This window comes from Mya arenaria, chromosome 16, assembly GCF_026914265.1.
Source record: "Mya arenaria isolate MELC-2E11 chromosome 16, ASM2691426v1".
Taxonomy (NCBI): Eukaryota; Metazoa; Mollusca; class Bivalvia; order Myida; family Myidae; genus Mya; species Mya arenaria.
In genome coordinates this window covers 8,912,590-8,935,972 of record NC_069137.1, presented here as the reverse complement: position 1 = coordinate 8,935,972, position 23,383 = coordinate 8,912,590, and the positions used below count along the sequence as shown (strand labels likewise).

Sequence of the window (23,383 nt, the reverse complement as noted above, 5' to 3'; positions counted from 1 at the left end):
GTGTTGAAGGGGAGTTATATTGAACAATCTTTCCCTTGTATATTGATTATAAGGACAATAATATTTTCGCTCTTCGCTCGCTTCGGATTAAATGAAAACTGACAAAATTATATTTATTTTTTTCGCTTGTTCGCCCATTTTGGGCCAAAATCCGAATAACGATATATTAATTTGGTGTGGACTTATAACATCATAAACACATGGTTAGGTATATAATGGCTTAATATTCGTTTCGGATGCTATATGTCCCGAGCTCATGCCAAACCCGGCTACAAAATGATAACTGTAGTCCCTTGTCTGCCGCTCGGCATTAGAGGATAGTACTCGGAAATTGGGATTACTCAATACTGATTAAACTCATAACAGTTTTGCACCGTGTATCGATGCTTTACACCGGGAATGTTATAGAAAGAAGAGGTGCCTTAGAAAAAAGGGTCAGGGCATCGCATCCGGATTATATCTCATTCTATATCGCCAGTTCTTTTTCGATGTATAAATGAAAGGGAATTACAGTAAGTCACTACTATCCTATGGTACTTATGACGTTTCAGAACACATTAAGTTGGCGTCACGGCGATGTAAAGCCAAAGTGCAGCTAATGAACGCGGACATAATCAACGCACTCTAAGAAACATCAAATGGAAACAAAACGTTTGGCTGACCGTCGAACATTGAGGACCAAGAAAATGCAGTAATATGAGGGTTTGGAATGGCGAGGAACATTGATTACCGATAAAACTGGTATTCTTAACTTTCGAAGCACGTATATGCCTTTTAGTAGTGTTCCTCAACCCTCATATATAGCTTGGGTCGCTAGAACTCCTTTAAAAGAGTAGCAGACGTTGTAAACTCCGTACGGTGTAGCTGGTTTATAGTTTCATTTTTACACTAGGACCCTTTGGAATCGTTTCAATTCGACACCTTTATGACATTAACAGGAAACAAATTTGTAAGGGCTATAGTCGCTTGTTACATAAATAAGGATAATAGAAAAGCAACCTCAAATCGATTCAAAGGGTTATGGTTTATGGCGAATGTTATTTGGACTTTATGAGTTCAGTTTGATTGTTGATGATGGTTCAGAGCGAACTTTAAAGAAAGAGTACAGCATTGTTGCTTGAAAAGTAATACACATACTATATTTTTTTTAGATGAACATTATTAGGTCCAACGTATGAGCAGAAGTCGGATTTGTTTTGTTTTTAGTTGAATCAAAATGTTTGAATCTCCATTAAATCGCAATAATGTTCTTCTTATCATTTTGAACTTAACAGTGAGAAAGGCAGTTTTGACAAGAATTTGTTATTTACGTGGGAGATTATAAAATCCTTTATGGCTGGGAGTAAAAATAGGTTCCTCCCAACCCGTGCGTATGATGTTTAGCGGAAACGAGGTTTACCAAGTTTTCGAAGAACACGCTGCGCGAGGGTTGAATCTATCTTACAAGAGCCACTATGGTAGATGCCTTTTCCCCCACCTCAGTTAACAAAATATATATTTATTTTTTTCGCTGGAACACTTTTGTCGGTAGAAAAAATAATTTGCGTAAATATATATGTGATAGGTCATGGCTGTCCTGGATATGCGCGGAGCGAATCTGATTATGTAAATAGTCAAATCGTTCTTAAAATAGTTCATAAGAGAGTGCAGCATTATTTCTTGAAAGCAGTGCGAACATTTTTATGGTGCCATTTGGAGCGAAAAATAATTAAATTGGGTTTAAATAGTTCAACAAGACAAGGTTTCTCTGATGCTAGAGACATGTGAATTTAAAAAGGGAACAAGGGAGGTAATAGTTTGATTACTTTAAAAAGGAGTTTCATACGAGTACTTGTTTTATATGTGCATGTGGGCAAGATAAGAATTTCCAGCCTGGCCAAATTTTTAGAACTACTTATAAGAAATGAGAGAATGTTGTTTTTTTCTGTTTTACGTAATATAAAATATTGCTGTTCTTTGAAATGATCCATTAGCACGGAAACACGTTATTCTTCCCTCTGAATAACCTTTAAGCACGGTTACACGTTATAGCATTTACTTTGAATTATTACAGCAATAGTGCACAAATGCACACGGTGCACAATAAATTGTTAATTATATGTGATTATCTGGGGTAAGAAATTGAATTTAACGTGCTAATTGTACTAAACATAATCTTTAATTCCTTTCAATGGATGGAGAGCTACACTTGAAAATGAATTAAGTATAATATAAACCTACGTTACCTTGTTGGAATAACCAAGCGCCTCTCATGTGATTTATTCGTGTGAACTTTCCATCTGAAATTTAAATGTTTTAGTTTTATATCATTTTCACCAGGATCTTAACATTTCGATTACGCATAAGAATAAATCAGTTACAATGACGTCACCCGCAACCATCGAGTCCATCACGACTGAAACCATGCACTCGCTCTAAAGCGCTTGTGTAATCTCAATACCTCGCGGAATGGTGTCGTAAATTGCATATAATCTCTTGTATAATCATAACACCTTTTGTTGTGGGTGCGATTATTGTTCGTAGTAGGTTAAAGGTAAAGTACATTTACACCACATATTTGATAATCTTACAAAAGTCATGTCTGTATTATTTGAGCATATTTTAACTGTTTTCACATGAAATTAGACTTTCGAGGTTTTGAAGACTTGAACAGTGGCATTGTTTTATGCGAGTCATTGAAGTTAACGTGATACAACTGCTTCATGTTAACTGCCAGTCAGCACTCAATATGATACTGATATTTAAGGCATTTTGGTGTGTCAGTTATATGATTGACGGCCAACAACAGTATTTCGTGCTAAGTTGCAATGTAAAGGTGCTTTCGTTAACATATTGACAGCAAGATTTGCTACGGGTTGTTTCAAAAAAGAAGGAAATATGTATACAAAGTGATTTATAATGATGATGAACTACACATATCATCAACTTATTGTTTGAATTCCGTAGGCAAATATAATCCGTTTGCAAATGTTCATTATAGAAAATGAACAATTTCTTCTAATCATATACATATCATTTTTCTGTAATTATTTTTTGACGCGTCTAGCGCTGGCAAACATGTTTGCTTTTCATTTTGTGCGCAATATTTTATTTAGCAGTTTTTTAACATACAACACATATTAATATATATGATACTTAACTTTGCATTTAACTTTGTGGTAATTGTGGTATGTGTTGTAACGTATTGTATTTCATTGTAGTATGTTTGTTAATATCGTAAATTAAAAAAAACAAACTTGAAGGCATCAAATTTGACAAGAATATCGCTTCATGTAAAAGTGCAGTTTATATATTTATTTTTTAGGTTAAGAAAATGTTTCAGTATGCAGGACTTAAAACATTACAAGTCGAGTCTCCCCAGACATTTACCAGCAGCTGTTAATGTCTGTCGAGGGTGAATTTAAATTTGTCGTTGCGTTGATGCGATGTCATGGTATCATGCAAAGAGTGTAAAAAGATGATAGAATAATGCCTATTTTTTCTCAGTTAATTGGATGCATGATTATGTATTCAAAAATTGAATGTAACATTTGCTATAGACTTCCTCACCAAATTTGAGATTAACACATGTTTATATATATATACAAATAAATATCGACAACAAACAGTTTTTACAGATGTTATTTTTATATTTAACAGATATTGTCGAGGTTGTGTTTTCCTACTATAAACAGGGACAAACTCAGCAGACAAAAATCTCACGAAGACCCTGTATAAAAGTAACGTACAAAACAACACAGACATACTTAAAATTCATTAACAGTCGACGAATCAGTAGTACAATGCGGGTTTTAACTAGATTTCGAGAACTAAATTCAAAAATATGCCGATAAACTTTACACATTGATTTGTATCGAACTATCGTACTCACTTTGTTGTCATGTGGCATTTGTACAATTTTTATTCAATATGCTTTTTGAAGATTTGATACAAAGTGCTAGTAAACAAACTGATTAATAAACATTAAACTGCTGTATCTACATTTAAAATACACGGTTTTCTTTTTACTGAAAACACATGCATTTTGAAGCATTACCCTGTATTCGTATTAAATGCGGTGGTGTTTAATGTTTCACACGAAATCTTTAAAATTATTTTACAGAATTGCCAATGATTTTGAAATGTTCTGAGTGTCAAACATTTTTTTTACATTTGTCTTAATTATTAACAATGACATGGTTTCAGTCGCTTTGCAAACTGAACGCCCCTTGTAGAATCTGCATTGTTGAACTTACCGCAAATGGTATAGACAAACTCTCCATCAAATATGTTCACAGGATAGGCTTCCTTGCTGCGAGATTTCCGTACATGTTTTATGTTCGTAGCAAGCGTTTGAAACCTGAAACACATTAATGCAAATACATTCTAGAGGAGTAGTCCTGTTCATGCACTTATACCATGTAAGATCCTAATTCGATTGAAACTGTTAATTTACAACACACTAGTAATGCCTCCTAGCATAGAATGCGTATGAATCAAAAATCCTTTCCATGATTCGGAATACCAGTACATAAGGTTCAGATTTCAACAATAATATAAACAATAGTCTCTTATGAATATATCATTGGACAGGTGATTTCCTATAATCGTATGTTAGACAGCAATTTGCCAAACATAGACCATTTATGAAATTTTTAGACCAAACATCGAATAATTCCAGTATTGCGGTCTATTAAGAAATGTTAATAATCAATTAACCACCAGACATATACGCATTTAAAAACCGAGATAAAATTCACTGCACTCTTGATTCAACCCATTTTGATTTCCGTGTATAGCATATACGTTATAGTTTAACATGATGAAGTACACATTTTGTAACTGGATCTAGAGATAATATTTATCACTCAGTTTAAAAGCCATCGTTTTACAAGAGGTCCGCAGCCACGGCAAATACAATCAGTGCACATGCGCACACATATTGGAAACATCCGTACATATCCGCACCAGTCGATATATATTTTTTTTTAAAGTGAAATTTCTCCCACTGGTGAACAATAAACTTTGACTGTATTGATAAATATATATCCCGTATGGGACTTTTGCATGACTGTTGCTGAACCGTACAACATGTTGTCCTCTCTAGTTTATATAGAACATTAACATGACTGTGCATTATACGCTACTACATTTAATTTAACTTCACACATAATTTCTAGCCTAATTCTTACTGACAAAAAAACATTTTAAACGATAGACAAACAGTTTAACTTCATGATAGCCTGTTAAATAGTACTCTATCGAAAATCATTACAAACCTTTCGTCGTACATGTCTTTGTAATTGCTAAGTAACTCATGAATTTTGCCTCTTCTTGTCGTGAGCATTCGCAATCTGTCTTCAATATCACGTGGTACGAGTTTTTTTACTTTAACGTTGCAAGCAAAGCATCCGTTATCTCAAGTTCTTCGCATATGTAGGCAGGATGTTCGGTTCCGCATGTTTTGACGTTGCAAAAAGAATCTAAAATATAAGATGGACATGCAGTTATAAACATGTAAATAAATACTTATTCTGTACGAAAAGGGCAACACAAATAGTAATATGGATATCGAAGACTTTTAAATGCGCACAATACAGGTTTGCAGTTGATAGATGCACTAATTTTTTAATTCAAATGCATAATTACGTTTAACTCATTTGAATTTAATTATAAAACCCCCACAAAAACATGATTAAAACAATCATATTATTATATAATTAGTACTTTTTCATAAGAATATGTGTATGAACTGTTTCACTACTCAACTCATACGCTTACCTTTGAAAAGGCCTCCCTCAATCCTCATTTTAACAAAATGTACCTCTGAAATGCATTTGAATGGTATCAATTAGACTCTGAAACACAGGTCTGAACTTCAGAGATCGGAAAAAAGATTCAAACATTTAGTAATTTAAAGTGAACCTTATCCATCATCATTGATTTTGTATAACTGATGCATGGCTTAAGCATAGATACATTAATATGATGAACAAAATATTGTAATGACATGTAACACTATTTTATATAAAAAAACCTTAGTGTTCTCACTGCTGTATTCACTGCTGTATTTCTGTATGCTTTTTATAAAAAAATCATACCAACTCCATAATTTATCATTGAAGACCCCTTGAAACTTTAAACGGTGATTATGTAGATACAACTATCGGTGTGCTCAAGCGGAACAGTTTCTTCGAAATTCGCATGCCCGTGCCTATCCGAACTTGCGAAAAGATTAAAAGTATATTCCATGGCCGAGAGTGTATCATCCCAACTCGAGCGTAGGGTGTTTGCGAAATTCGAGAACACCTTGCGCGAGGGTTGGGATGAACCTATCTAACACGAGAGACTATGATAGATGCTTTTTCTTCCACCTCAGTTAAACAAAATAAAGTGAAAATGTTTTTTTTTTTGCTGAAACTCTTTTGTGCGTAGTGAGAAAAGTGCGTATAGATATTTGATAAGTCCTGGTTGTCATGGATATGCCCGCGCGCAGTGATTCAGAGTTTGTAAAAAGTCAAATCGTTCTTTTAATAGTTCTGAGAATAGTGCAGCAATATTTCTTGACTGAAGCGTGAAAACTTTTTTTGGTGTTATTTGAAGCGAGAAATGAATAATTAGAACTTTAAATATTGCCACAAGACACGGTTTCCATGATGCTACAGCAACGTTCTTCATGGAGGAATGTAATTGTGTTATGACAATAAATAATGAGTTCCTTACGGGTACTTCGTTTAACTTTGCATGTGGGCAAGATACGATTTTCTAGCATGGTCAAATATTTGGATCTAATTATCTGAGGTGGAAGAAAAATCGTCTTGACAACCCATTTCAATAGAATATAATTCAAATAACCATCTACCCGTACAAGTACGCATACGCTTGTCGTTTTTAATATCTAAACAATTTGAATACAGTAATGTGTCTGTGAACTTAAGTAATGTAATAAGTATGTCATTTAATAAAGAAAAAAGGAAATATAGTACTAAATATCCGTCCAATCATGACTGTGGAAATTATCCAGTTTTGATAATAACATTAAATAGTGATTGGAAACAAGTGTTCAACACGATGCGTCTAGGTATAAAATACTCATTTACAACACAATCTGGACCAGCATATTTACTTAGTTTAATCTATTAAGATCTTGATTAATTTCTGGTTTCCAATCTCATCATTAAATCTCCTAAACATAAAATAAATTTGGAAGGGTACAAATCGTCCATTTAAATACATTATATTATCATCAGTCTGGAAATATGGCTCACTTGAATTGTTTACTGCTTTAAAATACACTTTAAAAGACGACAATGCGATGTCTGGTGAATTTATAGCTGATTTTTTCAACAATATTTAGTAAAGTTAAGCGTTATAATGTCTGTCTTGCTCCATTGTTTGTGTTCCGTCAGAAAATTTGTTTTCTTGCAGGCCTTTATAGCACATATGTATTCCGATCGACCCTAATAACAATATATTTCCAGTTGAAGGATAACTGCGATATTTGTTCACACAATAGCTAGCATCCATCAGACCCTAATCAAGGATTATTACCAGGCTGTGTTTTGTAAGAATTATTAACATTATGATACATAGTAGTTTTAAAAAGGCTATCGATAATCTTTCATAAGCTTGAAAGAAGATTGTGATAATAGAATCTACGTCACCGTCCGTCGACCAATTACATTCCAAACACGAGACATTGAGTTGAGTTCGTCAATATATATATATATATATATATATATATATATATATATATATATATATATATATATATATATATATATATATATATATATATATATTATATGCGCTTATTACATAAAACAATTATAAGATATCATTAAAACACTTATATCTAGAATGAAACACTTCATACTTATCATTGTCTACATACTCATCACGTGATATAGACGTAGCGTCAAGGTTAACACTGTTTTAAAAAAGTTTGCTTAATTAAACAAAGATCAGATTAAATACTGTAGATGAAGTAATATAATTAAACCTGGATTTATAAATTATTCATGATTCATCAAACTACATCCTCTTGACCATACAAAAGCGAATAAACCAATTCCCTGAATCCTCACCACAACGACCAATCAAAAGGTACGTGATATACTCGTCAGGTAGTATAAAAAAATCATTACCTAAATCAAAATCAATTAAATCGGAGTTAAAACCCTTACAATAAAATATTACACTGACCATCCGTACAATTATGAATGAATGTTACACATTTTAACAATGTGTCATAAAAAATCTGCGTGTAAATTAGCTCTGGTCCAACATAACATAAACCGAGAAATACATCATTATCGTGTGTATATTTTCGTTTAATAATATACTGCCATCCAGCCGTATCCATAAAATATCATCTTCGCTTTGGTAAAATAACTTTGTCATTCAGATATGTATCTTTTTAAAATAAATATACCACTGGAATCACGTGTAAAGGTTTTACTTATTTTCCTATGTAAATAAACTGCTGAAAGTGTTGCACATTTAAATCAATAAATACATAAGACCATGTCTATGTAAGCATAGCTATATCATAATTATAAGATATTAAAATAAATTTAGGACAATGCAGTTTATTACAATATTTAAACATTAAACACTGTACAGCAAGAAGGGCTTTTTTCAGTTTAACCTTTTTCTGCCATTCCTAGCCTTAGTCAGCGACTTCTGAGGTCACAGATTCACTAACGTGGGTAGAGTTAATGTTTGTACCATGAATGTGTTGAAGGTTTACACGGTTAGCTGAAACTAATTGTGTCGGACAAACATATATACATATGTATACATATATAGTAAATAAGATCAGGTTACCTTCTTCAATCGCATGCAATGTCATCTTAAATTTGTGCATTTTATTTGTCGAGTCCCACTGTGAATGACATTTCAATAATTGGGTAAATTTCTCGCCCTTTGAAAGATCACACAATACGTCGCCTATGCTGCCAGTCAGGCATTTCTCTTTTAGATTTGCAAATGCATTCTCGTCCTTCAGTTTCAATGTCAAAACGATGGATCCTACATCCATGTCGATGGTTTCGATTCCTGAAAATGGGCATAGTGTGATAACATGGATATCAATTATTAATAGGTATTATATCAAATGTATATATCTGATTTGAAACAGGTCATCTTACTAACAATATTCTTAGTGTAAATCATACTAGACTATTTAATGCATGTAAATACAAGGGTCAATAAAGAGACATGGATTTTGTGCATAAGACATCAATTATAGCATTTTGAAACTCTATGACATAAATGCAATCGTATAAACCACAAATGACAACAATCCCATAGGTACATTGATTTCTCTTGATGTAGTTTAATTTCAAAGACGAATGGTACAGTAAGAGGACGTAGCCCAAAAACGTTTAGTTACGCTTATTATGTACTTATTACTAGCATATACTTTTAAAACACGGATTCGTAGTATCTTGCTTAACTGTATATTTATGTTTTAAAACGATAACCCGTCCTAACAGTGTATTGCTCAAACATCGACATACCTTATTTTTTAATGAGTTTTGTTCATTGTCCTTGCATTCTCTATTTAAAATACCTTGACTGAATTATCCATGTAATCATCATAAAGCTTCATGATAAAACGTCATTTATACACTTACCTATGTTCTCCAACGTTTCAATATATGGCCTGTCCTGTAGAAAAGCACTAGGTAACGTTTCTGAAATTGATGAATTTGTAGATCACTATATTAATCGTTTATGCATCTAAAACTACAAGGACCAACAATCAGGTACATTTTTAGCCTAGATGTTAAGATAGCAAGAAGCAAGGCCAATGAACTATGAGTCTAGCCGTTTAAATACACAAGGAGCAAACCTCAGAAGTCAATAACTAAACTATGAGCATGGCCGCTTAAAGTCGCAAGGAGCAAGGCCCAGCAGTCAATAACTGAACTATGAGCCTGGCAGCTTAAAGGCGCAGGGAACAAGGCACAGTAGTCAATAGCTAAACTATGGGCATGGCAGCTTAAAGGCGCAAGGAACAAGGCCCAGCAGTCAATACCTGAACTATGAGCATGGCCGCTTAAAGGCGCAATGAGGAAGGCACAACAGCCAATAACTGAACTAGGAGCCTGGCTGCTTAAAGGCGCTATTAGCAAGGCCAATTAGTCAATAACTGAACTATAATCATTGTTCTTAAATGTGCAAGAAGCAAAGGAATGCATTCGATAACTAAACAATGAGAATGGCTGCTTAAAGGCGCAAAGAGCAGGGTCCAGCAGTCAATAACTGAACTATGATCCTGGCAACTTGAGGGCGTAATGAGCAGGGCCCAGCAGCCAGTATTTGAACTATAATCCTGACTGCGTGAAGGTGCAATGAGCAATACCAAGTAGTCAATAACTTAACTATGAGCATAGCTGCTAAAAGGCGCAATGAGCAATGCCCAGCAGTAAATAACAGAACTATGAGCCTGGCTGTGTAAAGGCACAATACGCATGGCCCAGTAGTCAATACCTGAACTATTACCATGGCTGCTTAAATGCGCAAGGATCAAGGCCCTGCAGTCAATAACAGAACTATGCGCATTGCTGCTTAAAGGCGCATTTAGCAAGGCCAAACAGTCATTAACTATACAATTAGCTCGGTTGCTTAAAGGCGCAATGAGCAATGCCAAACAGTGTTTAACTGAACAATGAGCGTGGCTGCTTAAAGGCTTAATGCGCATGGCCCAGTAGTCAGTAACTGAACTATTACAATGGCTGCTTAAATGCGCAAGGATCAAGGCCCAGCAGTCAATAAATGAAATTTGACCATGGCTGCTGAAAGTAGCAATGATCAAGACCTAGTAGTCAATAAATAAAATATGAGCCTTGCTGCTTAAATGCGCAAGAAGTAAAGCCAAGCAAGTCAAAATCTGAACTATGAATCTGGCTGCCTAAAGGCGCAAAGAGCAAGGCCCAACAGTCAATACCTGAACTATGAGCCAAGCTGCTTAAAGGCGCAAGAAGCAAGGCCTAGCAGTCAATATATGAACAATGAGCCTGGCCGCCTAAAGGCACATGGTGCAAGGCCCAGCAGTCAATAAATGAACTATGAACCCGGCTGCTAAAAGGCGCAAGGAGCGAGGTCCAGCAGTCAGTTTCTGAACTATGAGCCCGGCTGCTTAAAGGCACAAGGAGCAAGGCCCAGTAGTCAATAAATTGAACTTTGAGCCCGGCTGCTTAAAGGCGCAAGGAGCAAGGCCCAGCAGTCAATAACTGAACTATGAGCCTTGTAAACTGCAAACATGACACAAAAGACCATTAGAATACTAAAACCGATATCTTATATAAGGAAATATTGTTACCAATAAAAGCAAAAAAAGAATTCGGAAACTTTCATGTTGTTTAAATAAATCTGTGAAATATTAAATGCAAAAATGTGTCAAAACAACACAGTACGTTTAAACCGTTTTAATATGTATACTTACCGGAAACACACATGATGCCGTTGTTCTTGCAGATCAGTTCTAATTCAGAAAGAACACTAACTTTGGATTTTCGAATCGTATCAAGAAATAAATCAACCGATTTGCCGATATTGTTTTCAATATGTGTATGTTCTGAGTAACTGAAATACACACTAGAAAAGAGATTGTCATTGAGAATTTCGACTTCAATTTTTCCGATAAACATTCTTGGTAGGTCTTCATTCTGAATATTATAGTCATGTCGCTCTATCTGTAACTTTGCAAACTCTGTAAAAGAACAAAAAAATATTTTGAACATGTTGTAATTGACATCATCAAGGCAAACATTTTGATTTAACCGTTCAACTTGTTATAATAGTTAAAATAGCATTTACTTAACATTAGATGAATCTTTCATGATTATGTTTCGTTATTAGTACAACATACCAGATACTCGTACTTATACTAATACTAATACAATTATAATAAAACTGATAACAACCAGCCATATCGTCTTTTGAAACCGATGTATTTTCCAACGAGTTTGCCATATTTTTTTCTTCATGTTGCAACGTAGAAACAAAGCGTCTCTCGATTTGCTCGGTGCCACTACGAAGAACCTACAAGTTTTCACATGAAGTATTTGTATAGGATGTAACTTGTGAATATGATGTATTTAACTTGAAAGCATAATATCGAACATATAAATGATTTAAGTGTACGTACCCAAACGCAAGACATAAACATGCCCAATTCTTTATCTAGAATATATACCTAATATATTAAAATAAAAAATAAAAAAGTTGTAAAAATGTTGCACTTTATTAAAAATCATGCTTTTCGATAATCATTGAACATGTTAAAATAATTCAATTCACGTATTTTGTTTTCAGACATGATCTATAACTTGACGAGCCAAAGTAAAGTATTTTTAGCAAAATGACTTTTCTTTTAAATCATCGATGATTTATCAGACTGAGAAGGAATCATACTTGGTTATACACTCAAAAGTAGTTCTCAAGTGTCAATATAAAACACACCAGTTTAAGAAGGCTCCCAACATATACTCTGCGCTTTTTTATATAGTCCAGTTCTTCTACATAAGCAGGCGTCAAACATGCGGTGGCGATGCGTCTTGCAACTGCTTCAGTCATTTCCTCTTTCATCAAGCAATAGTTTCGTACCAGTTGCACAGTAAAGCACTGACGACACTCTAAACGAAAATATTATTTATAATTTGCTTCAATACAAGTACTTGTTATTTTGTCTATCCGTGTTTATTGTTGTTGTTTTTTCCTTTCCGTAAAATTTCATGCTATTTTCATTGCAGTGAAATACAAGTTTCGATATTTTCAATACTCATAAATACTTTGGCGCCGTGTTGTATTTAAAGTAATGCACCATTCAATGTGCTTGGTTAATTGTTTTATCCTACATCGACATTTAACTTATATTATCTGCATGTCCGTCCGTCTGTCTTAATGTCTATCATTCAGTCTGCCTTTTCTGTCTATAAAAGAACAGTCGGTTTCCTCGATAAAAAAACACATTTAGTCCGTCTATTATAGGTCGCAAGAAAGAGTTCATGTATGTCCCACGGTTATATTACTTGACAACCTCACTGGTTTCTTAAACAAGATTGATTGCAAGATATTCATTACCTTTTCGTGCATAAACATATTGTCTTCAAAGTTGAGCACTTGATATTGTCCGTATCGCCAATCGTAACAATGTCGAATAACTCGATTTTTTTTGACAAACGTTTAATGGGAGAGATACGGTACTTGTAATTAAACATTAATCTACCTGACATAGCGTTAAAGATGGAGCTAAAGTCACATCCAGCACCCGTTTTCTGTTGAAATATTCCTGAAACCAAAACAACGTGAAAGGAAATAGTTGCTGTATCAATCTTTTATTGCCTGTATACTGACACAACGTACAGTTGAATCTCTGTTTACTAATTTTACTGGTGTCATTGTAGCCAATCTCTATCAAATCATACCTCTACTGTGTTCCGATATTATTTGTTGACGAAATATGTCCAATTGTTGTTTTGATATCTCTGTACATTCCTTATTGACATCCTCCAATAATTCAAATACAAAATCGGTGGCCTCAGCTCCAGTCAGTTTAAAGGGTTCTAAGAAAAAAACATAATGCATTATTCTCGTGGCATATACCCTTGGCGAACATGGAGAGTTTAAACTTATTTCTAAAACATTTTATTATGGACTTGTATATGGACCTTAACCAAATATGAATTATTTCACTTTATCATGAATTGTTAAAAGAATGCGACCGAGCGCTAAAACAACCTTCTAATATATCTCGTTAGCAGAAATGTAGCTTGTTCTTCTTATTAAGATCCAGAATTAATGCCATCAAAATATACAAGCATATACTTAACGTGTGTGTTGTCAATGGGTTTGGAACACGTATGTCCAAGGGTGGATATTTCCATATGTGTTGTGCTGTTGATGTTTGCCAATTGATACACATTGTTATGTTATGTTAATTACTTGTGCATGTCTTTTTCGTGTATGCGAACCACGTTCACGTATTACATCAGTATAATGACATTTTTAAATGTAGTATAAGCCAAAAATAAGCTTGAATTATTTTTATCACGAACAAGACGGATGACGTTATTAAAGACAACACATTCAATGTCATAACCGATAATTATCCGTTGACGTATAATTTGTCAAATATTGAACTTGATTCCAAACAAAATAAATGGATAGCGGCCCTGGCCCATTTAAATTGTCCTATGGTGTATTAAACAGGAATAATAATACAGAGACTTGAGCAGGATCTTATATCCGGCTGATATTAAGGCTATTTGACATATCCCAATCTGCAGATAAGACATTTTAGTTACCGACAATGCCGAGGTAACTATGGAAGAGTGAGCACCATAAGGATCCAGTGTAACAGCTCGAGTAATACAGATCCTGATAAGAGGTTCCTTGGGGAGGAAGGGCATCGATACGAGTCAATGCAGTGCAGCATATCCTACGGGAGTTGAACAGAGCCGTAGTAGACCGTGGGGGAGCACAGTTCCGAAACGTTTCTCAGGACAACACAACGGTTCCTCAACTCATCGGACCGGAAGTTCACTGATATACCGTCAGCAACGGGGTGTACAGCGATGTAGGCTACCAAGGCAAGGATAATACCGTGTGGTTGGCCAGATAGAGGTTTTTTACCTGGTATTGAAGCAGAAATAGACAAAAGGTTCGCATGCTGTTTGAATTGTGTATGTGACAATCCCCGACGAAATCGAGGGTTTAACGTCTGCCCATAGTTACCAATCGTCCCATGCAACTTGTATGAAAGGATCTTCTCCAGATTGATGTAGATTTAGGCGGATAAAAAGATATTCTTGTTATAACGGATCATTGAACACAACATACAAAAACATAAAATTGTAAGATAACTACATCTGAAGTCACAGTTCAAGCCTGACATGACAAGTGCATTGTGCTTTGTTTTGTGTTGTTTTTTTATTTCCAGAGTAATTGCAAAGTATTCAAAGTCGTAATTTTGATTGTTGAACAAGTCTGTATGTGATTTTGCCCGAGTACCTATGGCAAGAACGACACAGTATCCGGAAACGGCGGATGTGAACGGTGCAACCGGACTTTACTTAAAAGGATAGTGACCTTGACGGAGGATCAATAAGTAAATTTGCCGACGTTTACAAGACCGTTGGTGCAGGCATTTGTTGTTGTTTAGGTGGTACCCTAGGTTGTTTGTTGATTCATTTCACAGCCGCTGACAAGGATCAGGACGTTGTGAGGAAAAGCAACTACATAGAGCGGCTGGATTACATTGGTTAAGCATACCAGCTGGCTGGCAAAAGCACACAGAAGCGCGCATCGATCAACATTAACCACTATAATGCCAAGGTCCGAGAAAACCGTCTTGAGGTTGAAGACGTGGTACTGGTTAAGGAAGTAAGCATCAGTGGCAAACACAAACTGGCAGACACGTTGGAACTCGAACCGTAAATCATTGATATAATCCATGATCCAAACCTCCCCATCTACCCAGAACAGACTGGTACACACTGTTCCCGCTTGTGTATGTTCTTGTTGTTCAAGACACACATGACGCGAAGAATCAACACAAGACGCGTAGACCGGTGACTAGGGCAACAGCCAAAGACAATGAAATTCCGAGTCCGATACCAGTTCATCTGACGATAGTGTTATTCACTACGTGGTCCTTCAACTGAGAAACACTTACTTCGGACAGAACTCCATCATCCATCGGAGGCAGAAGTCTCGTAAGTTGGATGCAAGTTGAACACATACAGAGTATCTGCCAGCTACCCGCTTCGGCCCAATACCGAAGAACACACGGCCATCTGGTCGAACTTAAGTTTTGCAGTCCTGCTGACAGTGTCAACGTCGACAGCTCCATCTTCAGCTCGTGAAGAGTCACCTTCTAACCGTCAAATGCAATATCAGCCACCTCCGCCACCGAAAATGCTTGTGGTGCATGAAGGCCGACCAATTAGAGAACGGAAACCACTTGACTTGTATGAGGAGTGGGTATCGTTTACTAATTAGCAGGACTGTATTTATTACATGTGTATATGTATAATACAATTAATAATGTAGAAGGATAAATCATAGCCCTTCTACGTGATAAAAGTAGAGTATTATTTCTAGTGATAAGTATTTTACAGGTAATATTATTCACCTTTCTAGTTAAAGTGATGTACTAAGTTCATGTGTTGTATATTCAGTATTTAATCAATTTAATCGTTTAAAGTTTACCGTTAACCAAATACCGCATACTCTCTACTAGGGGATGATGAGTTTGCCGTTAATTAAATATTGCATACTCGGTGCTAGGGACTAATGAGTTTACCGTTTACCAAATGCCGCATACTCGGTACTTAGGACTGATGAGTTTACCGTTAACCAAATACCGCATACTCCGTACTAGGGTATGATGAGTTTACCGTTAACCAAATACCGCATACTCGGTACTAGGGACTGATAAGTTTACCGTTTACCAACTACTGCATACTCGGTACTAGGGACTGATGAGTTTCCCGTTAACCAACTACTGCAAACTCAGTCCTAGGGAATAATCAGTTTACCGTTAACCAAATACCGCAAACTCGGTACTAGGGAATGATAAGTTTACCGTTAGCCAAATACCGCATACTCGGTACAAGGGACTGATAAGTTTACCGTTAACCAACAACCGCATACTTGGTACTAGGGACTGATGAGTTTACCGTTAATCAAATACCGCATACTCGGTACTAGGGACTGATGAGTTTCCCGTTAACCAACTACTGCAAACTCGGTCCTAGGGAATAATGAGTTTACCGTTTACCAAATACCGCAAATTCGATACTAGAGACTGATTTGTTTACCTTTAACCAACTACCGCAAACTCGGTCCTTGGGAGTAAAGGGTTTACCGTTAACCAAATACCGCAAACTCGGTACTAGGGAATGATACGTTTACCGATAACCAAATACCGCAAACTCGGTACTAGGGGATGATAAGTTTACCCTTATCCAAATACTGCAAACTCTGTACTAGGTGATGATAAGAATATCGTTAAATTTAGCGTTAACCAAATACCGAAAACTCGGTACTAAGGAATTATATGTTTAGCGATCTTTATCTTGACATTAACAGTAGATCGCTCACACCTCCCTTTGTCTGCGTGTTTAAATGTAGATTACTTAGAAGGAACATGTCTTACCAGGTTAGCACCAATGATGTTTCCAATACTTGTACTACACAAATTTTGTGTTAGCTACTTTTATATAATCGTTTGCTCATGAACTGATTTACTTGTAAACTAAGCGTATATATTACATATAAGCAGACAAACCTTGGCCGCAAGCACCAACTTCATCCTGGATTGTACCTTCTCTACTATAAATGTGTTTCATTTGTGTATGACTGTCATTAGAACCTTCACCACTGGCGCCTGTAGATGTTTGATATGAAATAGATATCAAATTATTATCTGCTTCTGAAAGTACTGGGCAGAAATCAAATGTGCATGGTCTTTTTAAATTGAATGTTTGTTTGTGGCTGCTTTCTTTGACATATCTCAATATATCTATTGCAAAGGTAGATTACTTCGAATTGTTCACGAATTGTACCGTGAAATGAACTTGCACAAAGGGGGCTAAAATGACAACGATGGTAGAGGTATTTATAAAAATGTGACCAGTGATTTAACTAAGCAGACATGTTTGTCAACAATATTCATATTTATAAAACAAATGGTGAAATACCCCGGCTGCATGCAACAAAGTTCTTTCGGAGCTCATTGTCTTGTTTTGAATTATCAACAGTCCTAAACGTTGAACGATTCGCATCATCGCATATAATTACCGACAAAGGAATCGGCGGTCGTGATAAATAAGAGTTCTAATGTCCGTCTCAGTACAATGCATTATGAGCTACACCAAACATATACACACTGACTTAAATATTTAAAGAACCACATTTCATTGTTTTGACGTTCCGATGTGCTTCCCTCGGTAAGTGTTTGATCGGCTAGAGCCTTTCAGTCGGGTCTTCGTAACAAATACACACAGATATTGTCCCGGTTGATACGTTACATCAATATGATACCTGTCAGTGACTCGAATTATAACAATATTTGCTTCCTTATTAATGAAGTACGCGATTGCAGGTTCATTACAAACACTCGGTTCACCGATATCAAATAAGTTAGACCTCCTACAGGTTTTATTTTCAATAGTGGTTCTCAAGAACTTTTCTTTAAACTTAAAAGACGGACCCAAATATAGTACATACTCGTTTCTTCAGTCTAGATTGTAACAAACGGCGATAGCTTGTACAGTCACTTTCCTGGGAAAAATCCATTATTAATTTGAGGAAGAAAGATATGCTTGTGAAAATCAAATCCACAAGTTATTGGGTTAAAGACATAAGTCAATATAATGTTATTTTGCCGTAATTGATCGCCTTTTACACTTTTATCCTGTGGCAAGTTTAAAAAACAAACCGATTGTACATATTTCAATGATAGAATGAAAACTTAAAGGACCAGCTTAGAAGGTAGTTCGCGATTTAAGATGCCTGCACATAAGCGCGAAAAGTTCTAAGGATAAACAACTGTTAAAGGTTCGACCGGGTACATATCACACACCAGTCCAGTCTGACATACTAGAGTAAAACGTCTTTGAATAGTGCAATATCCTACTGGACTTCTTTCTTCTCCATAAAGATATAAAGTTAACGTGTGTGTATGTTTGTTATCGTTTAATACTTGAGCAACACATGTATATAGATGTGCATTTTATTATTTCATTAACAATATATCATTCAAACAAGCCTCTGTTTGAGTGTCTAATTGTTGATAACTTTAAAGGAGCGACACATATCTCACCAGACTAGCAGCAAATATATTTCCGTTACTTGCATCACATAAACGAATAAGTTGGCTCATGAACATGTATTACATATAAGGAGACAAACCTTGGCCGCAAGCACCATCCTGTTCCTGGATTGCATCTTCTTCTTCTCTTCTAGAAATATATTTCACTTGTGTATTACTGTCGCCAGTGCTTGCATCGATGGCCCTTTTAGATGATATATCTGAAACAAATTTAAGATAATCATTTGTTTCAATATATACTGAGAAAATATAAAATGTGCATCGCCCTTTATAAATATATTGTTTGTTACTGTTTGCTTTCTGAGACATATTTCAACACATTTATTTCAAGGGTAAAATACGTTAACAGTGTATTTAACCGTCTTCGCATGGGCGATGAGTTTTTCTTAATTACAGCTAACTTTGACATCTTTATACCTTTATAACGGTCATGTTCGATTTAAGAAAATGATAAATTTAAATATATATTATTCATTTCGGGGCCTTGTAATCGTTGTTAGTGTTTGCTGCCTGCTTATCACCAAACACAATATAACAGCCAAAATTACAGGGACAAACCAAACGAGATCTTTTTCTTCCTCCTGCAGCGGTTATTTTCGTCAATGTGCACGTATTTTGCGCCTTCAGTTAATTTGATATCGCGAATGTGTATATCCGCATGGACAATTTGTCGTTTTGATGTATCTTTTATTCATCTTTCGGTATTTAACGTATTAAGCCATGGGATGTATTTGCTCACATGGGCATTAAGTGGCAACGATGGTAGAACTCGTAAAAAACTGTCAAGTATTTAAACTATGCATACACGTTTCTCAACAAGGCTAATTTCTAGTAAATAACTTGTAGAATACCCCTTGCAACAATGCTCTCCCAGAACACATTTTCTTGTATTGAATTATCAACAGTCATTTCACGTAAATTACTTGTATCATTGTATATACTACAAACAAAGTATCTGCGGTTGTGAAAAAGATTAAGGCTCCGTCTCAAAACAATAAATGATATGTTAAACTATAAAGAAACGCTCCTATATAAAAAAACACATTTCATAATTTTACAACAAAATTAACGCACAAGGTCTGAGGATAATCAATTGTAAAATACTTAACCTTTGTGCATATCACAAACCAGTCTAACACCCGATTGCTAAACGTCGTTAAATGATAAAATAATTTACTTGGACTTTCTTCTCTATAAGACATGTATTTATTTGTGTGTGTTGGTTATCGTTTAATATATATGCTGCATATTTATGCGATTTTACTTTTTATTGTTACTAACAAAATATCACTCAAACATGCATTTTGTCTAATTGTTTAAATGTATATTACTTAAGAATTACTCGGCTCATTAAAAAGTCTACTCGTATCATTTACGTATGATACATATAAACAGACAAACCTTGGCCGCAAGCACCATCCTGTTCCAGGAAGGCATCTTCTTCTGTTCTAGAAATATATTTCGCTGTTGTATGACTGTCGCCAGTTCTTTCTTCATTGGCCCCTGAAGATGTTAATATAGTTTTACTGATAAATTGGCAGAGGTAAAAGTTTTGTTTAAAATTCTATGTTTGTAAGAGTTTGCTTTCAGAAATGTTCAACATTTTTAATTTAAAAGTAGATTAAGTTGAAATTTCCAATACCGTCGTCGCAAAGGCGATTAGATTTTTAATTAAATTAAGTTTGCCATCTTATTTAATGATCATGTTCGCTGTGTGTCATAAAATAGATAATTTCTGACGTATTTTTACCTTTTACAGGGCCGTGGACTTAGTTTGCCGTCTACTATCAACATACACAAACATACAACTAAAACCTCAGTGACAAACCAAACAGGATTGGAAAAATGCCTCCTGCCTTGTTTATTTCCGTTTAATGAGCATATTTACCGCTTTAGTTGATGTATTACCGTTGATATACACGCAAAGGAACGTTTGCCGCTGCGGTCATTCGGGTATATGACTATTTATAAAAGTGGATAATTGTCAACAAACTATTGAGTAATTGAGATGAAAATATATTTCTCATATGAGCTGAGTGGATAACTAAAACATATAAAATAAGGTTCATCTGCTGGGCATGACCAATTCCCCACAAAGCTAACGGAAATCAGAGATCTCTAGGAATCAATATAACAAGTTTTGCTCAATTGACCTACCGACGGACTAACATGTTCAAAACGATTAAACAAGTGTGATCTATCGGTACAAATGTGCTTCTGTCACGAACGTGGTAGTAGGGTCAATCACACTATGGGAACTTCCTCATTGCTTCTAAAGATGATCACTTTATCTGGCAAAAGAAACGGATTCGAAGGTGTTTATGAGGTATTGCTTTTCGTCACAATCGACTTAATGTTTTGTCAAGTGACGTTAATGCTTTTTATTATATAACTCTATGATCACAGAGTTTCAAACCACAGAGTTTTAAACCTTTTATTTTATAAGGCAGACTGTGTGTGATGCTCATAGTTTCAAACAATGACTGAATCGTATCTTTGAAAAAGATTTTGCATTAGGTGCTCTGAATTGTATTCCTCCGTCTGCAGATAAAGTTCGGATCTCTAAACATTGAACTACTTGGGGTCTACCTAAACGTTTATTATTATTAGTTTTCTTATAATATTTCCTCAATTAAATGTTTACTTTGATAAGATTTACCTTTAACGATTTTTCTTTATATAAGATTGTTGGGATAAGAGTGAGGTCTGTGTACGTAAACTTGTTTAAACCCCTAGAAAATGTACAATTTACGGGCCGTTCCAAGGCGGTACCTTACAATCCTTGATAAACATACCTAGTTTTTTTTACACATTCTATGTATGCACTGTGAAGTTTGTGGAGTATTGTGCTGTTCTTCCATGTTTCGTGTATGTAGTTTTCTGTTTTTGTGTTCTATGTCTTTGGCGTTTACCCAGTGCCATTAAACCGGGTTTATGTTAAACGATTTTGCCACTGACCTTGCTTCTGTAGTTTTTCACATAGGTATTAATATAAATTTGTATAATCTAAATACCAAGCCAACACAGAATATGATGCGTCTTATATTGAAGTGGATACTACATTTATGTCACTCTAGCAAATCCAGTAACTAAATTTAGTACCGTGTCTCACCATAGATGCAGCCATTTTCTTTAAGGGTATACACCTTTTTAAAAGAGTTCATTTTTTGATTTGTGTCGTTTAAGTTAAAATGATTATAAAGAATCTGGTTGAAACATATTGCGACATTTCCTTCTTCAAATATATACTACAAAAATAATTCACCAAGATATACGCAACTTATTACGCGCATTTTTCTCAAGTCTGCTACGTTTAATGGAAAGTAAAATACAGGGTCTTAAACAGACGAACCTTGGTTGTTCAAATAACTACTTTCTCGGAATTGCTCCTTTTTGGTTATTACAGCAACTTCATCATTCGTTTCTGTTTTATTGTCATCATCGCTGGTACTTGTATATCTGACGCCTGTAGATAAAAACAATCTAAACATGTATGTGTGTTATGACGTTCATCACATGTTTAACGTTTGCATAGTCATTTTACTCCAATTTAATTTTTTGGGTCACAGAGCTTTTTTTTGTTACAGTATTTATCTCGTGTCCTTATCACTTGCTCTGCCTGCTGTTCTGCCGTGTATGTACACGCAAGTCAAAATCTTTAAATAAACTTTTGTTTAAGAAATGTGTACGACTAGAGTTTATAGAAAACAATTGTCTGCTTATTATTTAAAAAAAATATACTGTATATAATAATCAAACCTTGGCCTGATGTATCATCGGGTTCTCGGCGTTGATTTTCTGATCTGTCAAATGTCGTTGATTGGGTGTTTCTGTAATCATCGCAACTACTTCCATCGCTGATTTTAGTAGAAAGTGAAGCTAGGATGTGTATAAAAGGGTACAATGAAGACAAGATCGAACCTATAAACGGAATCTTGCCATGACCTTTATTCATTGCATCATGGCAATTGAATTGAATATGGAGAGGAGTACAGATTTTCGGTAAGCCCTTGTTTTCTCGAATCATTCAAGTTATTACTCGTATTTTACTTAAGTAACTTAAGATACAGAAAAAACAAACATGGTTTATACAGGAAGCCATTTGTATTCATTAGAATTCGCCATTTTAAAAATATAATGACAAAAAAGTAAAGCAGAAAGCGGTATTATCATTAAGTTAATTATAAGTTACATCGCGTTGAAGAAACTAGTCATGGAGTGAATTTCTTTGGACGTTAACACGCGGTAGCCGTGCCGTTTAATGATATTTGGCGCGAGTGACTTATAATGGCCCGATACGTAGTCATTTTGTCATTTATGAGCTCACGGTATCGCCAAATGATCACGTTCTCTAGTCACATACAAGCGATAGAAACCTCGTGGTCAGGTCCTTCCCTACACAATGGCAGGTCTGGTTAGAATAATAGACCTATCAACGTGCAAAGAAAGACCTACGCATATTGTTCATCCAGATATTTCCAGAAAAGGAATATATTTGTCAAACGAAGGAGTAGGTAAATAAAAACATATTAACCTGAATGTGTATCAATTTCG

The 23,383-nt window shown here is 35.3% G+C and overlaps 1 protein-coding gene across 3 annotated transcripts in view; it reads right to left on the bottom strand.

The window, feature by feature from the left end:
- Window positions 1–23,383, bottom strand: part of LOC128222543 (uncharacterized) — a 77,959-nt gene that overhangs the window by 25,041 nt on the left and 29,535 nt on the right. For 2 of the 3 annotated variants that reach the window (XM_052931593.1, XM_052931594.1), the window contains 16 exons: window positions 22,589–22,708; window positions 22,182–22,295; window positions 20,231–20,332; window positions 18,910–19,029; window positions 17,285–17,383; window positions 13,419–13,556; window positions 13,220–13,282; window positions 12,454–12,626; window positions 11,916–12,033; window positions 11,435–11,701; window positions 9,621–9,680; window positions 8,809–9,039; window positions 5,761–5,805; window positions 5,259–5,462; window positions 4,236–4,339; window positions 2,261–2,279 (listed from right to left, as the gene is read on the bottom strand). In XM_052931593.1, the coding sequence (XP_052787553.1) occupies window positions 5,365–5,462; window positions 5,761–5,805; window positions 8,809–9,039; window positions 9,621–9,680; window positions 11,435–11,701; window positions 11,916–12,033; window positions 12,454–12,626; window positions 13,220–13,282; window positions 13,419–13,556; window positions 17,285–17,383; window positions 18,910–19,029; window positions 20,231–20,332; window positions 22,182–22,295; window positions 22,589–22,708 (1,748 nt within the window). In that variant the 3' untranslated portion in view covers window positions 2,261–2,279; window positions 4,236–4,339; window positions 5,259–5,364. Of the gene's footprint in view, window positions 1–2,225; window positions 2,280–4,235; window positions 4,340–5,258; window positions 5,463–5,760; window positions 5,806–8,808; window positions 9,040–9,620; window positions 9,681–11,434; window positions 11,702–11,915; window positions 12,034–12,453; window positions 12,627–13,219; window positions 13,283–13,418; window positions 13,557–17,284; window positions 17,384–18,909; window positions 19,030–20,230; window positions 20,333–22,181; window positions 22,296–22,588; window positions 22,709–23,383 lie in introns of those variants that run through there. The other variant, XM_052931595.1, reaches the window with a different exon arrangement.